This window comes from Anomalospiza imberbis, chromosome 15 (assembly GCF_031753505.1).
Source record: "Anomalospiza imberbis isolate Cuckoo-Finch-1a 21T00152 chromosome 15, ASM3175350v1, whole genome shotgun sequence".
Classification (NCBI taxonomy): domain Eukaryota; kingdom Metazoa; phylum Chordata; class Aves; order Passeriformes; family Viduidae; genus Anomalospiza; species Anomalospiza imberbis.
The window spans coordinates 7,222,019-7,243,200 of NC_089695.1; the positions used below are offsets into that span (position 1 = coordinate 7,222,019).

Genomic DNA, 21,182 nt, shown 5'->3' on the forward strand with positions numbered 1-21,182 from the left:
TGAAGGAATGGTGAAAGAATAATTTTGATTGCAGAGGGAGAATATATTAGAGTCGTAATAAACTTTTATATTTTAATGAGCTTAAGAAAAAAAAGGGCAATTCTTGAAGAATTATTTGTAGCAGTAATGGCCAAATCTCCTATACCCTGTTCCTCTGCGGAGCTGTGGACCCACAGCACCACCAGAAAACTAATGGATTCAGAAAGAAACAGAAAAAATGCATCTGAATGACAGTAACATCCATCAGCCTTGCCCTGAAAAGAGAACTCTTACCCATAGCCCCAACAGAAAGTTGTGACAGTGTCAACTGGATCTCTGACTTAGGGTAAAACCTTAAAATAGGGACTAATAATGGGAAGAAGATGGTCAAGCTCAAACCAGAAAAAATTTAAACTGGACTTAAAATTTAGGAAACTAGAGAAGAAAGTGTTTAACTCATAAGTTCTTAACATGTTCAAGTGATTCTTGATACCTTATAGTGATGCAAATTATCTGTATTTATAAAGTATAACTGGAGAAATGAAAAGGTATTTGAAAGAAAAGTCGAGCTCTTTTTGAGCTTGAACACTGAGGCGAAATGGATGTGCAAGTAATTCATGTATAGAGCTAGGATTATTGAGATTTGTTGTGGAATTTGCATAAAGCATATTTAGTTGTTCATAGTGAGCTAAACAGACGTGTGTCACCAAAATTAGGGTAAATATATAAATAAAGAGGCATAATTATTTTACTCTGCAGAGAAGGTCTTTCCCTTAACTCTATTTTTAGATTGTTTTTTGGTGGGTGTGGGTGTGTGGATTTGGGCTTTTTTGTAATGATGTAAAACCTATACAGTTGCTCCTGATTTACACTGGCAAGAAATGTCCAAAGTTGCCATGGTGAAAGACAAAATGCAAAACAGTGCTTTGAATTTGCTGTGTAATAACATCAAGTATGGGTATTACTCAGCTGCTTTTTCCACATATGAGAATAAATTTACAAAGTTAATACCTTGATTAGTATGACTACCCAGAGCTGCTTCCAGTGACAGATTCTTGCTCTGACTGGTTCATTCACAGCTCTTCCAAGTGGCTCTGATGACAGTTTTGTCACCCTGTTTAAGATTTCCCTGAACTGCCCATATCTGGCAAAGCAAACAATAGGAGTTGTTGAAGTGACCTTATGGTTAGCTTGTGTGGAATCAATACAAAATGTCCCTAGACATTCGAGGGGAGGTCACACAAAACAAATTCATCAAGGCTTCACACCCTCTGTGAGCCCCCATCACTGCTGGAGGACTGAGCATACCTGTGCCTTCGACGTCTCTAATAAGACATCTAGTTTGAAAGACTAAGGACCTTAGAGGATCTAAGACATCCTCTAGTTTGAAAGTTGTAGCCTCAAAAAATATAACAACCTGAGGATGTTTTCATTTCCATCTAGTACTTCATTAGATAAAAATTAGAAAGGATTTTTAATTTCCCTGTAAATGTGGTAGAGACCAGGTTGGTAAAAAGATTGAATAATCATGTCTGTTGGGTGTCTTACAGTTGTTAAACACTTAGTGCTTTGTATGATGGGCCTTGATGTTGCTGCTCCTGACATGAATGTGGATTTTGCCATTAATTTCAGTAGGGGTTGTCTTGGGTGCTGAGCCACTGTGTGCTTCCTCTCCCTCACCTGTGAATCTGGCACGGTAATATTGTACAAACTTGTTTGAATGATGTCTTCCAGATCACAGCTGTTTGTAAACTACCAAGTCTGAGCACAAAATGGGATGGGTGGAGAGAATGAAAGAGAACTCTCTGCAGTAACACTGAAACATTTTAAAGAGAGATCCTTGAATGCAAAATGGTAAATACTGACAGTATTCCTAGAGGTTTTTGCTGTGTATAGCTTCTTGAAAGGGATCATTCCACAGTAAGTTTTGTGATTGATTTGAGTGTTTTGGTTTTTTTTTTCCTCTCCTGGCATTCTGAATTTTCCCAGGATTTTCATAATGTCCTCTAGATCTGAGTTCCAACTCAGGTAGGTGCCTTGCCATCTTCACTGGCTCCCAGCCTGTCTCCATGCTATACCCTTTGGGCAACAATACTCCTTCTGTAGAGGATAAAGCAGCTCTTTAAAAACACTCTCAACTCAGCAAAACTGGAGTATTCAGACTTGGTGATTGCTGCTGAACAGAAACCTCTCTCAGTGAAATTTCTACCTTTTAACATCTGGAAACAGAGGCAGATCGCAGGTAAAGAAAGTATTGATTCCATGAAACATAACAGGTTTCTGCAATCTGCTTTCAGGCTGAATCTTACACAAACATCACACAGGAGATTTAAACACAGAGTGACATAATCTTGGTGCACGTTTTTTCTGTCTTTTAAGCGTTTTACTATCCTTACCCTATGCAATCACTCATTCTGCCTTGCCCTGCCTTCCTATCAAAGGATATGGATGCTGCAGATATTTCTTAGCTAAGTGCCAATGTGGCTAAAATCAAGGAATTAAAAAATTGCTCCCTATATAGCTGTTAAACTAATTTATTCCACCACCTTGAAGGAAATAGGGCAGCTTTTTGTGGTGATTTCATGATTTGATAAGAGGACTTCAGTTCTCAATCCATTGTAATTCTCAGTGCCTGACACTTTGTGTTTTGTTACAGTCCCCACTGAGTTGCTTCCAACTGTCTGCAGTCAAAGCACTTGGGGATCTTTTGCACAACCCTTTACTTGCCTTTGTTTTTAAACCTGTAACTCAATTTCATATTAAAAGACTTTCTTCAATATACACTTAAGTTCTGCTGATCTCAAACTACACTAAAGATTTTTGTTTAAAGATATAGCAGGTCCTTGACTCATAAAATACTGCCTGGGTCAAGAACTGGGGTGAGGTCTTACCTGTAGTGTCTTTAACCCTGTGGAGATGCGTGTAGTGAGCTACACAATGAAAAAATATGAGCTCCGACATCTTAAATCCCACAGAATTATGCAAACCGAGAAGAGATTATTATTTGCTCCTCCCATTTGCTCTTTACAGTTAAGTGACAGTCATTCTTGTATCAAGTGTTACTTGTTTCCTGAGCAACTTATTGGACTAATTTTCTGTACAATACTGAGAAATTAATATTTTTTTAAGGGCCGAGAACAGTATAACTGGAAAGTCTTACAAAATTGCTTTTGTCAATAAATCTAATGGTTTGGATTCTTTTAGATACACAGTAGTTAAAGCTGATGTGAATCCCAGAAAACTGTGGCTATGAAAGAGTGAATTCTATTGCCCATGAAAAGCAGAATCAAGACACTTGCATGAATATTTTTTTCTATGTATGTGATGCAATAGGCATCTTCATGGTGACATGCTGATTGCTAATGGGATGGTGTATGGTGACACACTAGATCTGAAGACCTACAGGGAAAGTAAAGAGACCAACATAAAGTATATTGAAACCTCAGTCAGGAAATTTCTACTACAGTTGACTATATTGTGTTGTCTTTCACAGGAATTTATAGCTTTACAGGATTTGGAAAATGAAATCATGCATCAAAATAGTTTCGTATTAAAATTCTTCTGTTAATTAAGAATTAAATGTTATCTGATACTTGGAAACAACTTTCACCTGCATATTTCTGATACGGCTGCATCTTATCCAAATGCTAAAAAATTCAGGAAACATCACTTTGACAGAACACGACAGCCTGTTGAGGTGCAGTGAAAAGAATTTTTTTTTAAGTGGGATTTTGCACTTGTTAGTCACACCATTTGTGATACAGGGCTACTGTTCTTGGGCTACCATCAGTCAGCATCTCTTCTGTCTCTACTGACTTGAGTGACTGGATCTCTTGAGAACCTATTGTGAGATTCTTACTCCATCTGAAAGTTTATTTTGCATAAGGAACACATTCACAGCAACCCATTTGAAAGCCTTTTAAAATTCTTAGTACATGGACTGGGATATTACTTGTGGTGACAGGAAAATAATGCTGTAGCCAAGGGTTGACAAGATGAATAAGTATGATGTTACTTTATTGCCCATTTCTTGCATGGTATCACATGCTGCTCAGCAAGGACTGTGTGCCATTATTTAAGAGTATTTCAGTTTTGAGGGGTATTTTTTTCCATCTTGAAAGCTAAGAATCAAAATACTCTGCAACTGCTATTTAAAATAGGACCCTCTTTGCTGGCTTCTCTGTGAGATTACAGTACTACTTGTAGTCTAATTGAGATATTTTTAGAACCAGAAGCACCCAGCTGGGAACCAGGTTGTTTGCCCATTGTAAGACACCCAAAATCTTAGCAATCCTTAAACATGCCACAAGAACAGTTCTGCATTTTCCCAATACTGGTATTCACACCAGTTATTTCCTCTGCTTTTCAATCAAACACACAGACACAAGTGAGAAAAAGAGGGAAACAATTTATTTGACAAGTTGCTTAAAATAAATGGGAGATTTTGAAGGTGATAAGAAATTTTTAACTGGCAGAGATAGACCAAAACCCCATAGTCAGAGAAAAAGTGGTATTTTCAAAAGTGTATAGCAAAGCATGAACACATTTGTAAAAGGAGAAGTGTTGTATGACTTTGCACAGAGTCAATATATGATGATGAATCCCCTACCCCATTGGCTTGTCTGGGCACACAGAGCCTGCAGGGTTGCTAAGACAATGTTACTGCTATAGACACATTTAGACAGTAGTGTATTTACAGCTAGCAAAAATAATGAGTTATGCAGATCAACCCAAACATGGCTCAATGGAACCTTTAAATGTCCAAAACCCAAGGATATACATTAATTTTCCACACATAATGCACCATGATATCCACATATATTGAATTTGTTTGAGATATGTTCAACTCCTTTTTGCTAGGATAGCCAGACTGAGAGTAGGTTTCACTACACATGGCACTGGGGTACTCTGGGCCTGGAACAAGTGTTCTCTGACTATCAGTGCATACACCAGATCAGAGATATTTTGGCATTGCTTGAATTCTTCTTAATATGAAAATCAAAAATTCTTGTCATTCCAGCACCAAATATTACCAGCCTTCAGCATCAGGTTCATATTGATATCTAGTCATATTCAGGTGTGGCAAATGACACATTTCTGTGGTGTAATGGCAATTAATAGCAGAGACTCAGAGCTCAGGAGTGTCAGATGTGCTCCCAAGTTAGCACTTGCAGGTGAATTTCACAGTGCAGGATTAACATGTTTTATCTTGATACCTCCTGGTCTTATCATATGATTGCAGAAAGCAAAAAAAAAAAGTGCCTATAATACATCTAAAGTCAAATGATTCACTGCACAGCATATCCACCATCTTCCTTTCAGGATTATACTTCAAGAGGTTCGGCAATGAAACAGCCTGGCTGTGTGAGAACAGAAACCTCCGCTGGTGAACAGGGAGAGTGTCTCTGTAAAATAAGCCACGGAAGGAAAAGCTGTAAAATGGGGTGGGGGGCGTGGGTATTCTGATTTTAAAAATGCATAAACGTTCTTTAACTTAGTTGTTTGGGGTTTTTTTCTATTGAATACATAAATGAGAAATTTATCACCCACATAGTCTTGTCTGTTTCAGCAGGAAAAGTGTGTTTTCTCGTTCTGTGCAATTCCAATTCTTACAAATGGGAAAGGTAGTGAAAGTGCCTTGACGAATTGACCCCAGCCCCCCCAAAAAGGATGGCTATTTTGTTTCTGGGAGGAAAAACCGAGCAGCTACTTACTTGAGCCGAGAGGCACAGCGTGGCGGTGGGAGGCACTGACAGGGCGGGAGAGGGGCACGGTTTGTTCCCCGCGCCGGGAGCAGTGCCAGGCTGGCCGCTGGCAGGACGGGCGGCGGGGGGAGGCCGGGGGCGCTGGCCCCGCTCCCGCGGCAGGTGGAGGCTGCGGCGCTCGGCGCGGGGCTTCCCCGCTCCCGAGCGCTCCGGCCAAGGTAGCTGTCGGTCTGTATTAAATGGCTGCCTGCTTTTCGGGGCTGCCGGCTTCTTCACGGTTTGGCTGTTGGGTTTTTTTTAGCAGCTCTGCCGTCTCTCGGGGGCAGCTCCCCGCCCTCCACCCCGCCGCTTCCCTAGGTGAGGCTTCATCCCACCGCCTCGCCGTCCGCCCCCACCCCAGCCCTTCCTCCCCTCGCCCTTCCCGGGGAGCCGCCGCCGCCTCTTCTCTCCGAGCATCCCCCCGGGCCCGCACCCCTCCTGACTCTCCTGCTCCCGAGCCAGGGTGCGCCTGGATGTGGGCTGGGGCCGGCCCGGCCCAGCCGTGCGAGGCGAACCGCGGCTTTCCCGGGGAGCAGGAGGCGGTGGCCGGTCCGGGGGCGGCGGGGTAGGGCAGGGCAGGAGCTCCGGAGCGCCTCAGCGCCGCGCCGGGGACCGCGCCGTGCGGGGAGCGAGCGGCTCTTCTGTGCAACACCTTCACCCTTGTCCCTCCCCCACCCCCCGCCGTCTTTTCTTTCTTTTTTTTTTTTTTTTTTTTTCCCCTTTCCCTTCTCTCTCTCTCTCTCTCTTTTTTTTTTTTTTTTTTTTTTTTTTTTTTTTTTTTTTTTTTTTTTTCCGCTCCTCCACTCTCTTGCAGCGACTTAAATATTTCTTTTGTTAATTGACGCCCAGAGTGTTCAGAGTGTGTTCCCAATCCCTTTCCCGCACCGCCCGGGCCGACCGAGGACGTGTGCACGCCCAGATCCGCTCGGTGAAGCAGCACAGATCCGCGGGGCCGAGCGGGTATGTGCGTGAGGAGGAGGAGGAGGTGGTGTAAAAGGAGCGACGGGCACAAGGCAGATTTGGAGGAATAATTTAACTCCGGTGTTTGTTGTTTTTCATGGGTTTGTTTTTTCCCTTCTCTCTTTCTCCTTTCTATCTCGTTTTCTGCTCAGGATTTAAATGTCACTCAAAGCATCCCCAGATCAGCTTTCCGCTCGTCTCCGGTTTCTTCCGAGGCATTAATTGGATCACACGCTGCATTTGAAGAGCCCTGGGTGTTTTACCCGCTAAGGTAAGTGGGCTTATGCACCTACATGGGGTCTGGATGGTCACTGAAAGCCTTTCAGGGTGGTGTTTGTCTTCCCCTTGGCCCCCCTCCCCCCGCTCCGTGGGCAGGTGTCGTTCTACCTGAAGAGCTCGCATCCCCGAGTTAAACATCGGTCGATATAGGGGAAATGCGCCGGGGGGCAGCGGGGTCGCGGGGGCCCCGCGCCCGCCCCTCAGGCTCCAGCCAGTGACCAGCGGGAGCCGGCGGCCGCAGCCGGCGACCCCCTCAGTTCCCAGTGCCTCTGCTCCGGGAATAGCGCCTGGCATCACAGTAAGGAAAGAAACAGCCTAATCCCCTCTTACAAGAAACTATTCGTCATCATTTTTTTTCCTCCGTGAGAAATATTGTAGGCGCTCATCTCCCTCCTCCCCCACCGCCCGCCCCCGGTGCCAGCGCCGGCTCCTTTGCCCGCACCTCTCCTCGCTTCAGGCGGTTCTTTCCAGGGACTAAAAAGTTAAGCTGCCCCCTCTCTCCCCCCACCTGCCCCCATACGTACGCAGTGCATTCTCCTTTTAACTATTCTCCCTGTGCCTAATCCGAGTCCGTCCAGCCCCCCCAACGCTTAAACTAGGTTGCAAAGCCGCTGTACCCTGCAACTCCTAAAACTTCTCTTCTTGCTGTAATTTATATTCTATAATAACAAAAAGGACAACAAAAATATACTGGATACTCCTGTGGATTACTTTTTTTTTTCTTTTTTAAATAATGCATTTCCTTCTTCCCCTTTAATTTTTTTTTTCAAGGAAATTTGCTCCATCTCCAGCAGCAACCACTGCTCCTTTTGATGTTGTGGTACGCCGTGCGCATGCGCTTCACATTAGAATTACTGCACTGGCCAGAATAAGTTGGATCTCTTCTTCTCTTCACTGAAACCCTAAATCATATCAAAAGCTAAAGGGATGCTGAGAGTCCGGAAAAAGGGTTACTTTGGGATTTGGTCATTCCCTTTAATAATAGCTGCGGTGTGTGCACAGAGGTAAGTGATTAAGGTATCTCTTTTCCTTTACTTTGAATTGCAGTGCATGCTACTGCTGAGAGAAATGTACAGCTGGGGGCCGAGAAATCAGAAATAATACAGTATTATTCTTTCTTTTTTCTTTAGTGTCAATGACCCTAGCAATATGTCACTGGTGAAAGAGACCGTGGATAGACTGCTGAAGGGCTATGATATTCGCTTGAGGCCAGATTTTGGAGGTAATTTGACTGCTTTTGCATAAGAGAGGTTGCATATCCGGGCTGGGTGCGTTGTGTATGGGGGCGGTTTCAAACGTCTTGTGGGTGCTGTTGCTTTGGGGGGTGTGTGTGTGTTGCCATTTCCTGTAGCTGATCCGAAGTTAAGACCATTGTTTCTCAATTTTGTTAGCAAAGGATGCTCTTAATGCGATCACTTAAATTACTTGGATATTCGTAATCGGTCCCTCATTGTATGTGTGTGTGAGATGATACTTTACTAACCGGTAATTAAACCCTTGTTTAACTGGTTTTATCGAGATGCAAATCTCTCTTAAATTCGCCCAGCGTTTGCTCCTTGCAGCCTAATGTGCCTGTGATCACAGTTACTATTTTCGAGTACAAGATGTGCCGTTAACTGATACAAAAATGTCATTTAACCCCCTGCGTGCTCCTACTTCCAACTAGTTTGTTTATTTCGGACGCGTTCTCTGTGGGTGGCCCTGTCCCCCCGACTTCGTCCCCCCGCCGGCCCTCCCTCGGGGCTCGGTGCCCGCCGTCCCCGGGGCGCGGTGCTGAGCGCGCCGCGGGGCTGTGGCGGCCGCGGAGGCCGGCGCAGGGGCGCGCAGGGGCGCGGAGCGGGCGCGGAGCGGGCGCGCAGGGGCGCGGAGCGGGCGCGCCGGTGCCGGCACGTGTGCGGCGTTACATAAAGCACCGCCGCGGCCGCGGCCCGGGCAGCGAGCGGTCCCGCGGGCGCGGTGGGACCCGGCTGGGGAGGGCTTGGGGGGGAAGAGGTGGGGGGAGCACTTTATGCCTGCCTCCTGACTTTCTGGTTGTGTGTAAGCGCTGTTTCATATGCACGCTGTGTTCGCCCTGCTAACTCTGGAAAGAACGAGTTAAGTTCTTCGAGATCACATTGCGGACCATCTTGTTGGTTTGCAGGTCCCCCAGTGGCTGTTGGCATGAACATAGACATTGCCAGTATAGATATGGTCTCGGAAGTCAATATGGTGAGTACTTAGGGTTCGGGGTGCTTGCTCTCCGAGGGGGTGGCTGCCGCTTCCCCCGCCCCTGCCAAGGCGGAGCGGTGCCCGCGGGCGTGCGGGGACCCGGCGCGGCCTCCTGCCCCGAGGAGGCGCCGGGGCGGGGCACAGCGGCCGCTCGCGGGTCGGCGGGGGGTCGGGGGCGGCCTTTCCCCCCGTTGCCGGCGGCGGCTGCCGGGCGGGGAGCGGCGGCTGCCGGGCGGGGAGCGGCGGCTGGGAGCGGAGCGGGGCCGCTCCTGCGGCAGCCCCGGGGGCGCGCCCGCCCTCACGCCCTCAGCGCCTTCCCGCGAGCAACGGCGCCCCCTGCCGGCCGCGCGCGCGCACCGCGCCCCGCGCAGCCGCCGCGCCGCGAGCGGAGCGCGCTGAGCCCTTCCCGCTGCCCTTCCTGCGCCCGGCTGGAAACAATTCCCCTCATTGCCCGGGTCTCTGAGCCCTGCGCTTCCGATGAAGAACAAAAAAAAAGGGCTTTTTGCTCCTCTGCGTGTGTTCAAAACTTACCTTGTTTTTTTTTTTCCTAGCCTGACATTGTTTTGGATGGTGATGAAAGAGTCGATGATTTTAGAAGTTTAATTTTTCCAAGATGTTTGTCTCTCTTGCCTAAGTACTTGCAACTGACTGTGCTCAAATACTGAACTTGTTCAGAACGTAGTAATTTGACGTGTTTCTCTCTGTGTTTCACTTACATCCCCTGGGAGACTAATGAGGTGTGGAGAAATTTGGACAAGTCTGATTCATACTTTAGAAAAAGCTGTTCTTGACTTAAATGAAACTTTACTAATATTTAGGTTTATTATTTGGAAATGTTTGGGGTCAAGTTTTGAAGTGTTTATCATAATTTGAATGTGAATTGATTAAGCACATGGAATTTGGCCTAACACTCATAGGGGTTTATAAAGAACAACAAAAGACACCAAAACATAGTAGCACATGATACAAAAGTGATGCAAAATAAATGTGATTTTGTCAAGTATTTGTGAATAGAAGTTTGTTGCTTGAAGCAGACTTTCCATTATTCTTGAAGAGGTTTCAAGTAAACATCTTTCTAAATACAAATGTGATTTTAGGGCTATTGCTGTAGCTGTTAACCATGCATTTGAAAATAATGCTTGGAAAGCTATCAGTTGTTTTAATGTCATTGTACTACTGAAATATTTAATTCCTCAGTGTCATGCTTGGGTTCTCAGAGATGTTGCACTGGATGAATTGGCAAACATTTGTTCTCAAACTGAATGCCTTGTGTGATGTACAGGAGTTTTTTTATAATGTAAAATAAAGCTCTTGGCCTAATTTAAGGATAACATTACAGATGATTTTACTGTGAGACAGGGAGGTGTTGGTGACAGAGAGCTTGATGCTGGTCTTTATCAAGATACCAGGAAACCAGAATAATTTCACCTTCTGAATCATTACTTCTGGAAAATTTCTAAGTGGCTAAAAGGGGCTTCCAAACTTGGTATCACTAAACTTGTTATCTAGTGTTCTACCACCAGGAGCTTTAAGTACAGAGGAAGAAAAGTACATTGTATTATAAACCACTTGCTTTTCATTAAGAGAACTGTGGGTAGGCGTAAAGGGGACATAGAGTTGTTTCTTAGCCAGCCCTGAGCAGTGAGGGAAGGATTAGGGCTCCTTTTTGGGGCTGCAATCTACCAGGTCAGTGTTATATCCTCCCATCCCTTCAGAACTGGAAAGTTGATGTGAAAAAATGGTAAAAAAATCTTCTGAATCTTTTCTTTGTTTCTTTAAATGGTTTCTAGACATTTGGTCTCCAATTAAAGGTGATATCAGAATACTGTGATCTGATACTTACAGCCTAACTATATAAGGCAGTATTAGTTTTAGTATTCTGTAGTCAGTTTATTGTGTTTCTATAATGAAATGTTTGGCCTTTCTGAAAAAAAAGTCTTTTCAGACCATCTGCAGAACTCAGAGGAGGGACTGTATATACATTTTTGTCCTACTAATTTGCCTAAAGCACTAAGAGTCTTTACTCTGAGAAGCCACCTTTTTCTTAAACCCAGGCAATCATGTTACATAATTTTTTTTCACTTAGTTTCAAAAAAGATACTAAACCAAGATTATAATCTACTTAATTGCAAAATGTAACACTTGATTTTACAATGCTCTGTATAACATAGCAAGTCCTAATATACCCTGAATATAACCTGAAATGAATGAGGAGAGAGAAATACAAGGAAACAACAAAATACTTAGAATGCAAGGCCTTGGCTTTTTTGCTTGCAAATTCACCAGAATTTGGAGTAGAAACCAGGAGGAATACCATGGAATGCCAGCTGATGCAAAGCCTTCTGAGATAACAAGAGACACAGAAAGAATCTTTTGGATTTATGGACCTGTTTTTTTTCTAAGCATGGCCTTGCTGTGGCTTTGTTTGTAGTCATGGCAAACACTACTGTCTGTAGAGAAAGGCAGATCATTGCCTGGACTCATGTACTAACATTTTGGATCAAACTTCTGCCTTGGGAGAAAGGCTAAATAATCATAGTGATTCAGTTTGAGATAATTTCTATTAGTTTTGATGTTTATTTATTTTAAAATTACATATCTTTCTTAGTCTTGATATATTGCAGCTACCATATAAACTTGTGCCACCCTGCAGGGAGAATGTTTATATCATTCCAGTGTCATGAAGTAAATCATGAACATGGATTATGAATGAACATAATGAACATCATGAATCATGAATCATCCTGTTGAACAGGATAATTTAGACTTGCTCTTATAGAAAGTAAAAGTATGCTAAGGATGTTCAAGAATATTATTGTCGACTTTGAATTCTTAAAGAGGTGATAAGTACTTGCATCGTAAAGAACTCAGAGTGTATAAGGCTTTACAGGTGCCTTATAATTATTTCTTTTATGCAACAGAGCTGAAACTGTAAGATGTTTACCTTAGGTAGTCAGAAACTTGAACTGGCATTTGTCTGAGTTTGCAGAAATTGTTTCAAAATGCTGGTACTTGTGAACATAGTTTGTTCCAGCTCTGGGGAATGCACTGAATGCACATGAGAAAAGTAAGAACTCAAGTGTATGTGGTTATCAACAAATATCATGACTATTTGGACTAATTTCTTTGTATTCTGCAAAGAAGAAATATACAGCAGGGATTTTATGTGATAGAGGAATGATTATGGCTAATTCCACTCACCACCAGGTTCTGCAATATTGTTGAGTTTATCCTTTATTATAGTTATATTATAGAGTTCCTTAGGGATTCTCTTATTCAGGTGACAATGGAGAACAAAGATGGAGACCTGTGAAGGCTACTTTTCCTGGGCTAATGAATTTGATGTTATGTAAGATTAGCTATGGTGCAGTGAGTCTAATGCAATGTTCACATTCCCACATTTTCCTCTCAGTTAATTTTTGGAATAGACCCCTTGAAAATGTAGCAATGAAGAATATTCTCCATTCTAATTTTCTCCCTTTTTCTCCCAACTATTCCCTCATAAACTCTTTGTAAAAATTGTTACAGGTTCATTACGAAGTACAGAAATAAATATTCTTCCCTAGCCACCCCTGAAGATTCTGCATAACATGTTGTGCATTTGATGTATCTAGATGCGACATGAGGATTTCTATGGATAATGGTCATGTGTTAGTTTTCAATGGCTTGGCTTATTCCCTATTAAATAGGTCAACATTTCCTTCCTTTTTTTTTTTTTTTTTTTTTTCTCCTTGGTCTGTGGCTATTCTGGGATTCTGGTACAGAATGTCTTGAAAAGAGAGAGAAATATTCTGTAGCTAAAGATTTTACTCAGGAACTGTATGCTTGCCGAGGTTGGGTTGTAAACATGTCCTGGGGTGGCTCTATGGTCCACTATCGCTATTGTCGGGTTTTTTTTGTCTAGATATAAGTATAATTAAATATAACTATTCACACTGTGGGTCATTGGGGTCTGCAGAGAGGAATCTGAAGCGTTTATTTAATTCCCTGTGTTTGCTTGCCTAGTGCGCAGGTTTTGGCAGATGGAGTCAGTAGTGTGTGTGGAGTTAGAGATGATATATTGGTTTGCCTTAGTGGGGCCATTACCGTTGATTGAGAGCATAATCCTTCCATCAAGTGGGAGTTGGAGAAACAAAGGAGCTGTTACCATCTATCAGGGAAAGGTTTATTTCTTAGTGTGTGCCAAGTTTTACATAGCAGAGCCTAATAGCTTCAAAGCTCTAAAAAACAAAATGCTTTTTATTTTTTCTAATATTGTATTTCACTTCTGTATTTGAGACAATAAGTATAATACTCATAGATCAAAATATTCTCAGAAATGTGCAGACATAGCTGTAATTTGCTGGTAGACCTCTGATTTTTAGTTGCTCTTGATAATGGAAGCCCACTACTGGTTTACTTAAAATCTCTCCTTTTTCTTGAAGTATTTTCAGTAGGGGACATTAACAAAGCTCAGGGTTTAGATTATGAAGTAGGTTTAGATAATGAAAACAGAAGCTGTGTTGCTGCCTCTCAAGTAGCAGCAATTATCTTTATGTGTGTAAAGGGAATAGATAGCTTGTGATATAAAAACAAACGGGGATTAAGTGGTAAGAAAATAGGGTGGAGCTGTTCCAAACCCCAAAACTTCATGGACAAGTCCTGATAGAGAAAAACAAAAAGAGGAAAAATTGTCCTGTATACACTGGTGTAGAAAGACATGAGGAAAATAGTCATGAAAATGGTTTCTGTCAGTAATATCTTCTTTTTTTAATCCTTCCTAGTTGTTTATGTTGCTAATCATATTCTATAGAGAGGAAAAAGAAGAGAACAGGGCTGAAAATGCATTGAAAATGAAATATTGGAATATTGAGAAGGTGCTGCTTTGCTAAATACTTCTGCTGCCAGAGACAGTTGGTTTTATTAGTTTCTCTGTGTCATAGGTGCATATGTTTCTTCACATAAAACTGCATTTCTCAGCAGACAGTTTGAATTTGGCTCTTGTCAAATTATTATGCTTATGCATTACTGACTCATACTGAAAAGTGTCTACAGAGACTTCTGTGAATGCAGAGCCGGTGATGTATATCTTAGAAGTGAGAACTTTTTTTACTGAAAACCTTGTTTCACCTTTTCCTTCAGTTAAACATCACAGGACATTTTCGAACTGAACTAAATTACATTAGTATGGATTTCCATTTTTTGTTATTACATGTCTCTAATTCAGGCATTTTCCTTTCTTAGCTTAAAGGTATGTGAAAATAAATAAGAGCTCCTATATCAAAATAAAATATTTATTCTTGAGGACCAAAATGAGTCTTCCTATTAATACTCCACATGTGGATTGAAGTCTTCATGCTGGTTTTGCTAGAATATATGTAGCCACAGCATGAAAAGATTCATCTAGAACATATATGCAGGAATATAGTGAGTTTGTAACTGCTTTTACAAGATAGTTCACAAGTAATAAGTTATTATGTGTATTTATATATATTATGTGTATCTATGTTATACATCTCTAGAAGGATGATGTAATTCTCATTTTTCTTTAAGGTCAATATAAATGGTTTGTTAATCGGATTGCACTTTCGGGGTGCTATAGTGTTGCAAGAAGTTAATCAGTAGAAAAATCTTCTTGTTTGGTTGTTGGGGGTGATTTCTCAAAGTGATCACTCCCTTCTGCAGACCAGGGGATGGTTGTTAGTAATTTAAAGAGATTGCCTTGGAGGTGATTTTTACTACTGAATTAATAATTATTGTCTTCTGGGTTTTTTTGTTTTTTTCCTTTAAGACAGCTTTGATCTATAAATATTGAAGTGTTTTGGCTCTTACCACAGAAGAAAAGATAAATTTATCTTTAATGTATTTTATGGGCAGTGTCTTGGTGCTAATGCATGGGAATGAACATGAAGTGCACTTGTTAGCTCCTGCTATAGGCTGCTTTATTTCATAACTCCTCTATTGAAAATCACATAAAATCTTTATAGATGAGCTGTGTAGTAGAAGAAAAGATTTTTATGTTGTACTCTACAAACTTGTTACAAGTTTAAGCTGTTCCAGTGGTTGTATTTGTGCTCCTTAGTGACTCCAAAGTCTGTCAGTGCATCATGACTAAATCCTTATTATTCCTCCCTCCCTTTTTTATCCTCGTACATCATACAGCCCTCTGCAAGGTTTATAATAGAACCTTTAGTATTCAATCATGTTGAAGTACAGTCTTGTATAGTAATAATTTTTTTTTCCAAAAGTAATCCAGATTCCTAGTAGACTTCCAGTGGTTAATGCTGTAGTTCTCTGCTAGTGCTGGTAAGAATTAAGTAAGCAAGATTCAGTCCCCTCATTTCAAAGGATGGTGCTCATCCACAAGGTCATTTTTGTAAGTCCCCTTTTAAGACATGGAAGATGGTATCTTGATTGTCTTTAGAGGTGATAACTTCAGAAATAGTCACATTTCTGGAGTTATTAAAACTGAAAAATTTGCTACTGTGAGTGGATGCAATCTGTCTGTACCGGTACCATACAATTACATATGCATTGTAGGTATTAACAAATGATATCAATTGTAGGTTTGAAAAAGAAAACCAGGACAGAATCAGCCTTTGTGCTCTACTGTAATGACCCTAACTTGTACAGGGATTCCCACCGTGCTCCCATTTCTTGACAGAGATGCTGTGTACAGTGGATGGATAACAGCCAGGACAGCACAAGCCCTGGAGGAACAGTGACATAGGGCATATTTACCGTTTCAGTCTTGCCTGACTGAAGGCCAGGGAAGTAGCAGTGCTCTCACTTCACAGCTTTTCCCTACAAAAATCTTTGAATGCAAATTTCCTGGCTAAGTATTTTCAAATTAGATGAACAATGCAAAGATCCTCCCAAGACTTGGAATCACACCAACTGCATGTGACATTTTTGTGTGAGTTTTTCCAATAAGGGTGTAATTAGTTCCCAATGAAAAGTAGAAGTTCTGTTCTAAATAAGAAAACACTTCATATTCAGGAAATTGACATATATGCAACTGACTATGTAGATCATATTCAATGTAGTTTATCACAGGCCAGATAAAGCATTGAGAGTGTGAGCTCTTCCCCTGTCCCCAGACTTGAAAGAACAGGGGGACTGTGCTATTTCTGTCTATCCTGAGCTTCTTTTTGCATATCTCCATCAAAGCTAAGGCCTATTAATTTTTATTCTGTAAATACCGACAGAGGGATTCATTTGTTAGTTTTCAAGTAATAAGATTTTTAGTGTGTGGGGAGAAAAGCAGCCCTTCTAAGACATGCATTTTGCAACTCAAGTGTGTGCTGTTATAGTAAATATGTCACTTCTGAGTCTTTCCACTGATTTTTCCTACATCCAACCAGTGATTCTTTGTGATTGTGCTGAAAGACAAACTCAACTTTATAAATTTTGAACAACTAGAAAAAAATTAAAGAAAGCTTGGCCTTGGACAGGAGCAGTATATTAAATCACCCTAATGAAAGCCTTACTCAAAAATTTCAGCTATTTGAAGTGGAAAGTCCTTGTTCCAGTGTCTGCTCTCTGGACTGTTTCGTCTTTCTTTTCTTCTTTAATGAACACGAATTTCTGTTAACCAAACAACTCTGCAACAACGCATTAAACCCCAGAATTTTCCTTCACAATTGGGTGTCCTTATTACTGCTCTTGACTGTCTCTTTCCATGGCCATGGTTTGCATCCCTTGCTGCAGGGCAGCCTGGCTGTAGGGAACTTCCACTCTAGGTGGATTGTTAGCCCATGGTGTTTGGGAGTGGAAGAGTTCAGGTGTCAGGGGACCAGAAAAGCACGCCTTGCATGTCATTAATTAACCCATGAAAGGCTGACAACACATCCCTTGCCTTCTCTGTCACTGAAAATGGTTTTGAACCAGAGTAGCCATGACTTTCTGTTACATTAGACATTACCTAAGCACACTGGTTTTGTCTATATTTGCATGAGATTTAAATATTGTCAACCTGTCTGAAAAGGCCTTAGTAGGGACCACATGCCTGCTCACTCTTCCCAAGTAGATGTGCAGTACAGATCTTTGTGAACTGGGAAAGCTAAATCATCAAATGGCAGAAACTTGTGAATGTAATATTTTTCAGGGATTAGTCACCACAATTTCCTTGAACAGTTGGTTTGGGCAAAAGGCCCTAATGTGCAAAATGCTCTGTGTTGTTTATTTTTAGATACAGCCCTTGGAGAGAAGTTGTTATTAGGTGTAGAGTTGAGTAAAGGTCATGCTAAGCCCAACTGAGATGAGAAGAAATGCGTGTGGATATTCATATATTTGGGATGTCTCAGAATGGTGACTTGTGGTTTAGATTTCAGAAGTCTTTCTCATTCTACTTCTTGCATTACATACAGCTGTGAAGTAGCCAGAAGTTCCTACTGTTTTCAAGGAACTGAAGGCATCTATTTCTCAGTGAGAACCAGCTATTAAAATGTAGTATTTAAGTACTGGAAAAGATACTAAAGCCTTTTTAAAAACCTTTCACTACCATGGATGCAGAAGCCTTTGGAAAATCTGATACTAATTTCTACTGTAAATTAATTTATTTTTTTTCCCCATGGAAGTTTGAATTTTTTTTAATAATTGGAAGAGATTCTTCTTGACTGAGTAAAATTAGTGTTCAGACTTCAAATTTTCTGTATAGACCTTTAAAAATGAATACTGTTAAAAAAAGGAGGCACATTACTGCAACCACAGCAAAAGTAGTGAAATAGTGTTAATTCCTTTTGGTCAGTAAGGGTGAATGTGTTGTCATTTGCATAACAGTTATCACCCAATAGTCCAGAAATTGTTATGGTCCACTGTCTAATCCTTATTTGTTTCTTTTATAAGTGTATTTTTGGGTTAATAGACCCTGCAGCTCCAAAGAACTTATAGAGCATTGAGGAATTTTTTTTTCGTCTCTAAAGGACTGGTGACCCAATAGACTCTGCTGGCTCTCTCAGGTGTGGCAGAATAAGAGTGTTAATCCATGTTTGATGAGATGTGCACCAAAGAAGGCATAAAATTTAAATGGAAGAAAAATAGTTTGAAGGTCCAGAAGATTGAATTCATAAATTTAATAATTTAGGAGTGTAACTGTTTCATTATTCCTTATTAGGAAATTATTTATTCTTTTAGATAATATGCAGGGAAGAAAGAAATAGGATTAAACAAATATGCATGTTTTTTACACACGAAAAGGAACATTTTTCTACTAATTCCATCATTTCTTCTCTAATCATGTAGGTCCAGAAATTACCAAAGGAGCCTTTTAATCAGCCTGAAATCTTCCTAAAACTTATGTGACTGTTCAATCTGTTTTACTGTCCAGTTGCTGTTTTCAGTGATGTTTTGCAATGTGAGATACATAATAGAATTAAAAGTGTAATGTTGTATCTTGTAATGCTACCTTAGTTTGCTCAAAATAAAATGCTCAACAACCTCAATAAATAGGAAAATTAGGTAAAATTACTCTCTTTTCTTAATTCTGAAAGAAGCCTTTTCAAAGGTGTGGGAAAATTTACTGAATAATGCATAGCTGACACCCTTCATATTGAGTTTCAGCTAAAAATATATTATTACAGCTGATATATAAATCCTCAAAAATAGATTTGTAATGGAAATTCCAGGGGACCTTTTAACTATAATCATTCCTGTTAGCGTAAATGCCTGGAAATAAATACAGTTTTCATTAATCTACTATTATGTGACACAAGTGACCAGTTACAGAGAAATCTATAATAATTCTAGTTAGCTGGCTGCATTCAGATCTGCTGTTAAAAGTACCCACCTCTGTGCATAGGCTTTGCAGAATGCTTTTGTGAGCTCAGGTCCCACGTGAGCCTTGTTTTGAAGTCTTAAAATGTGTAAATGTGAGGCTGATTTTTCCACAGAGGCTATTTCTGCATGGGTTTCACAGATTTGTGGGCACTTGAGTGACTTGAAATGCAATACAAGATGATTCTTATAATGCCTCAGCCACTAAGTGTAAATGGGACTGGGTAATAGTCTCCAAAAATGTTGCTGCGCAGTAGATGCTCTTCTGAAGTGAGTAGATGTTACTGGTGGTTTTAATTGGCTGGAAAGTCATAAATAAAACCTTGCTGGCAGTTTTGATTTAAGGATATTTAAAACCCAGCTAGGGCAATCATAGGAAGAGTACACTTTTTTTACTCTTGGTCCTGAGTTTGTGCTATAACCAAATGCATTTCTGAGGCAGCTTTAGGAGGTTCGTGTGGTTCCTACCAGGGCCAAACTTTGCCTCTTGTTAAATGGGAGACATCACTTGACATCAAAATCTTTCTGGCATTGTTTTTTCACTTTCAGTAAAATGAATAAAAATCAACTTTTTAAAATCATATAATCATCTTGGGTAAGCTAGATGGTAGTGCAAAGTCTAGTGTAGAATTAAATTTTCATTAATTTTTTTTTATTGCATTCATTTTTGTTAATGCAAAGGTGCATGGACTTTTGTTATAGCATACAGGAGTTTAGGATAGATACCTATGTCCCAGTTATATGCTGTCTGGGTAACAGTTTTGTTTATTGATGAAGGCAGCAATTATTTAGTAAAGATTGAGAATATGAGATTTCAATCAAAATTGCTGCTTTTGTATATGTAAAGGGCTTGTTTTAATCAACATCTCAATTGTTTCATTAAGGATGTATTTTATATTTTATGTAACTTAAATTACCTCTTGAGTTAAACTTTTTGAAAACAAAGGATGTGTATATGTGTTTTCTTGTTGAGTAATTCATATAAGTTGAAATGCAGTCATGGAGTTCTTTGTATTGTACTTTAACTAGAGTGCAAACCTTTCCTGGTCATAGCTGATCTGTTTCTCCACTGCTTGATCTTGTTCATCCTGTTTGTTGTTCCTTAATTTCTGCCGGTTTGGCCTTGCTCTGCAGAACCTGTGTCTCCCTCTTCCCCTTGCATGTGAGTGTAAGAGATCCCAGTCATTCACACACCTGGGTCTCATATTTAATTCTGGCTGATGGAGTGAAATGATGCTCTGTTTGAGCATCAGTGTAAGCATGTTTATAAACAAAACCAGTGGGGTTGTAATGTGTAAATGTCTGACCACCAGCCTTAGTCTGCCTGGCACTGCCCTTGATCGTGGCTCTGGCTGCAGCAGTGATGCCACCCTGAAATGGGAGTTCTGGGTGTTCTGCCCTCACATCCTCCTTTGGTGAGGACACACACCCAGAAGACAGAAGCATGTGTTTGGGGTTAGGCTTGTAAGCGTTTTCTGAGCTGTGTGCTTTGGATCATCCTGACTGCAGAGTGGAGGTGGATGTAGGGGGAGTTTTCTGTTGTCACCAATGGCAATGTCATAAACAGGATTATGTCTGCAGTTGTAAGTAGCAGATTAGACAACTATCAAGAGAGAAAATTTGATTTCCAGCAAATATTCCAAGTGTTTAAGAGCCTTAAGAGAAAAAGATAAAATGTGATATATAGGCAGAGTTGTTTCTATGCAGAATATTTTTTCCAAATTTCCCTGGAGGGATCCACTGTTCTCTGAGCATCCAAGAAGTTCATTGTGCTTCTGATCAGCTTCCCACACGTTCTCACCCACACTACTTTGCTGTGTCATCTTAATGTCATTTTTAAATACTAACAAAAGTATTTTGTTTATAATGCAGAAACAAAAATCTTGAGAGGAGAAAGAATGCCTTTTGCATGCTATTTTAGCAGATCAAAGCTGACTCATGAGTAGCAAATATGAAGTAATTAATGTATTTAGAATTCACAATTCCTGAGTTGCAAATTTAAGAAGTGTTTTGATTATAGTCATCAGATTCCATAGACTTTTTAAAATATGATTAGTATTATTTTTAGAAAGTTTACCTTGCTGCAGAGTATTACATTTAGAATATAGAGGAGTATAGCAATTTGTAAAGCTAGGTATAACTAGTGTTTTAAATAATCATCTGTGCTGAATAAAACAGTGTCCAGGTACACTGAAGGCCAAGTGGGAAGATGGAAAAACAATCTTTCTCTGAGGAAAAAAATGCAGTTATCATTTAATC

The 21,182-nt window shown here is 40.8% G+C and overlaps 1 protein-coding gene across 3 annotated transcripts in view; it reads left to right on the forward strand.

The window, feature by feature from the left end:
- Positions 1-5,329: 5,329 nt before the first annotated feature.
- Positions 5,330-21,182, forward strand: part of GABRB2 (gamma-aminobutyric acid type A receptor subunit beta2) — a 145,352-nt gene continuing 129,499 nt past the window's right edge. The window contains exons 1-5 of one of the 3 annotated variants that reach the window (XM_068205663.1): positions 5,330-5,365; positions 6,836-6,954; positions 7,734-7,966; positions 8,093-8,184; positions 9,103-9,170. In XM_068205663.1, coding sequence (XP_068061764.1) covers positions 7,890-7,966; positions 8,093-8,184; positions 9,103-9,170 — 237 coding nt within the window. In that variant the 5' untranslated portion in view covers positions 5,330-5,365; positions 6,836-6,954; positions 7,734-7,889. The other 2 variants (XM_068205662.1, XM_068205664.1) reach the window with 2 other exon arrangements.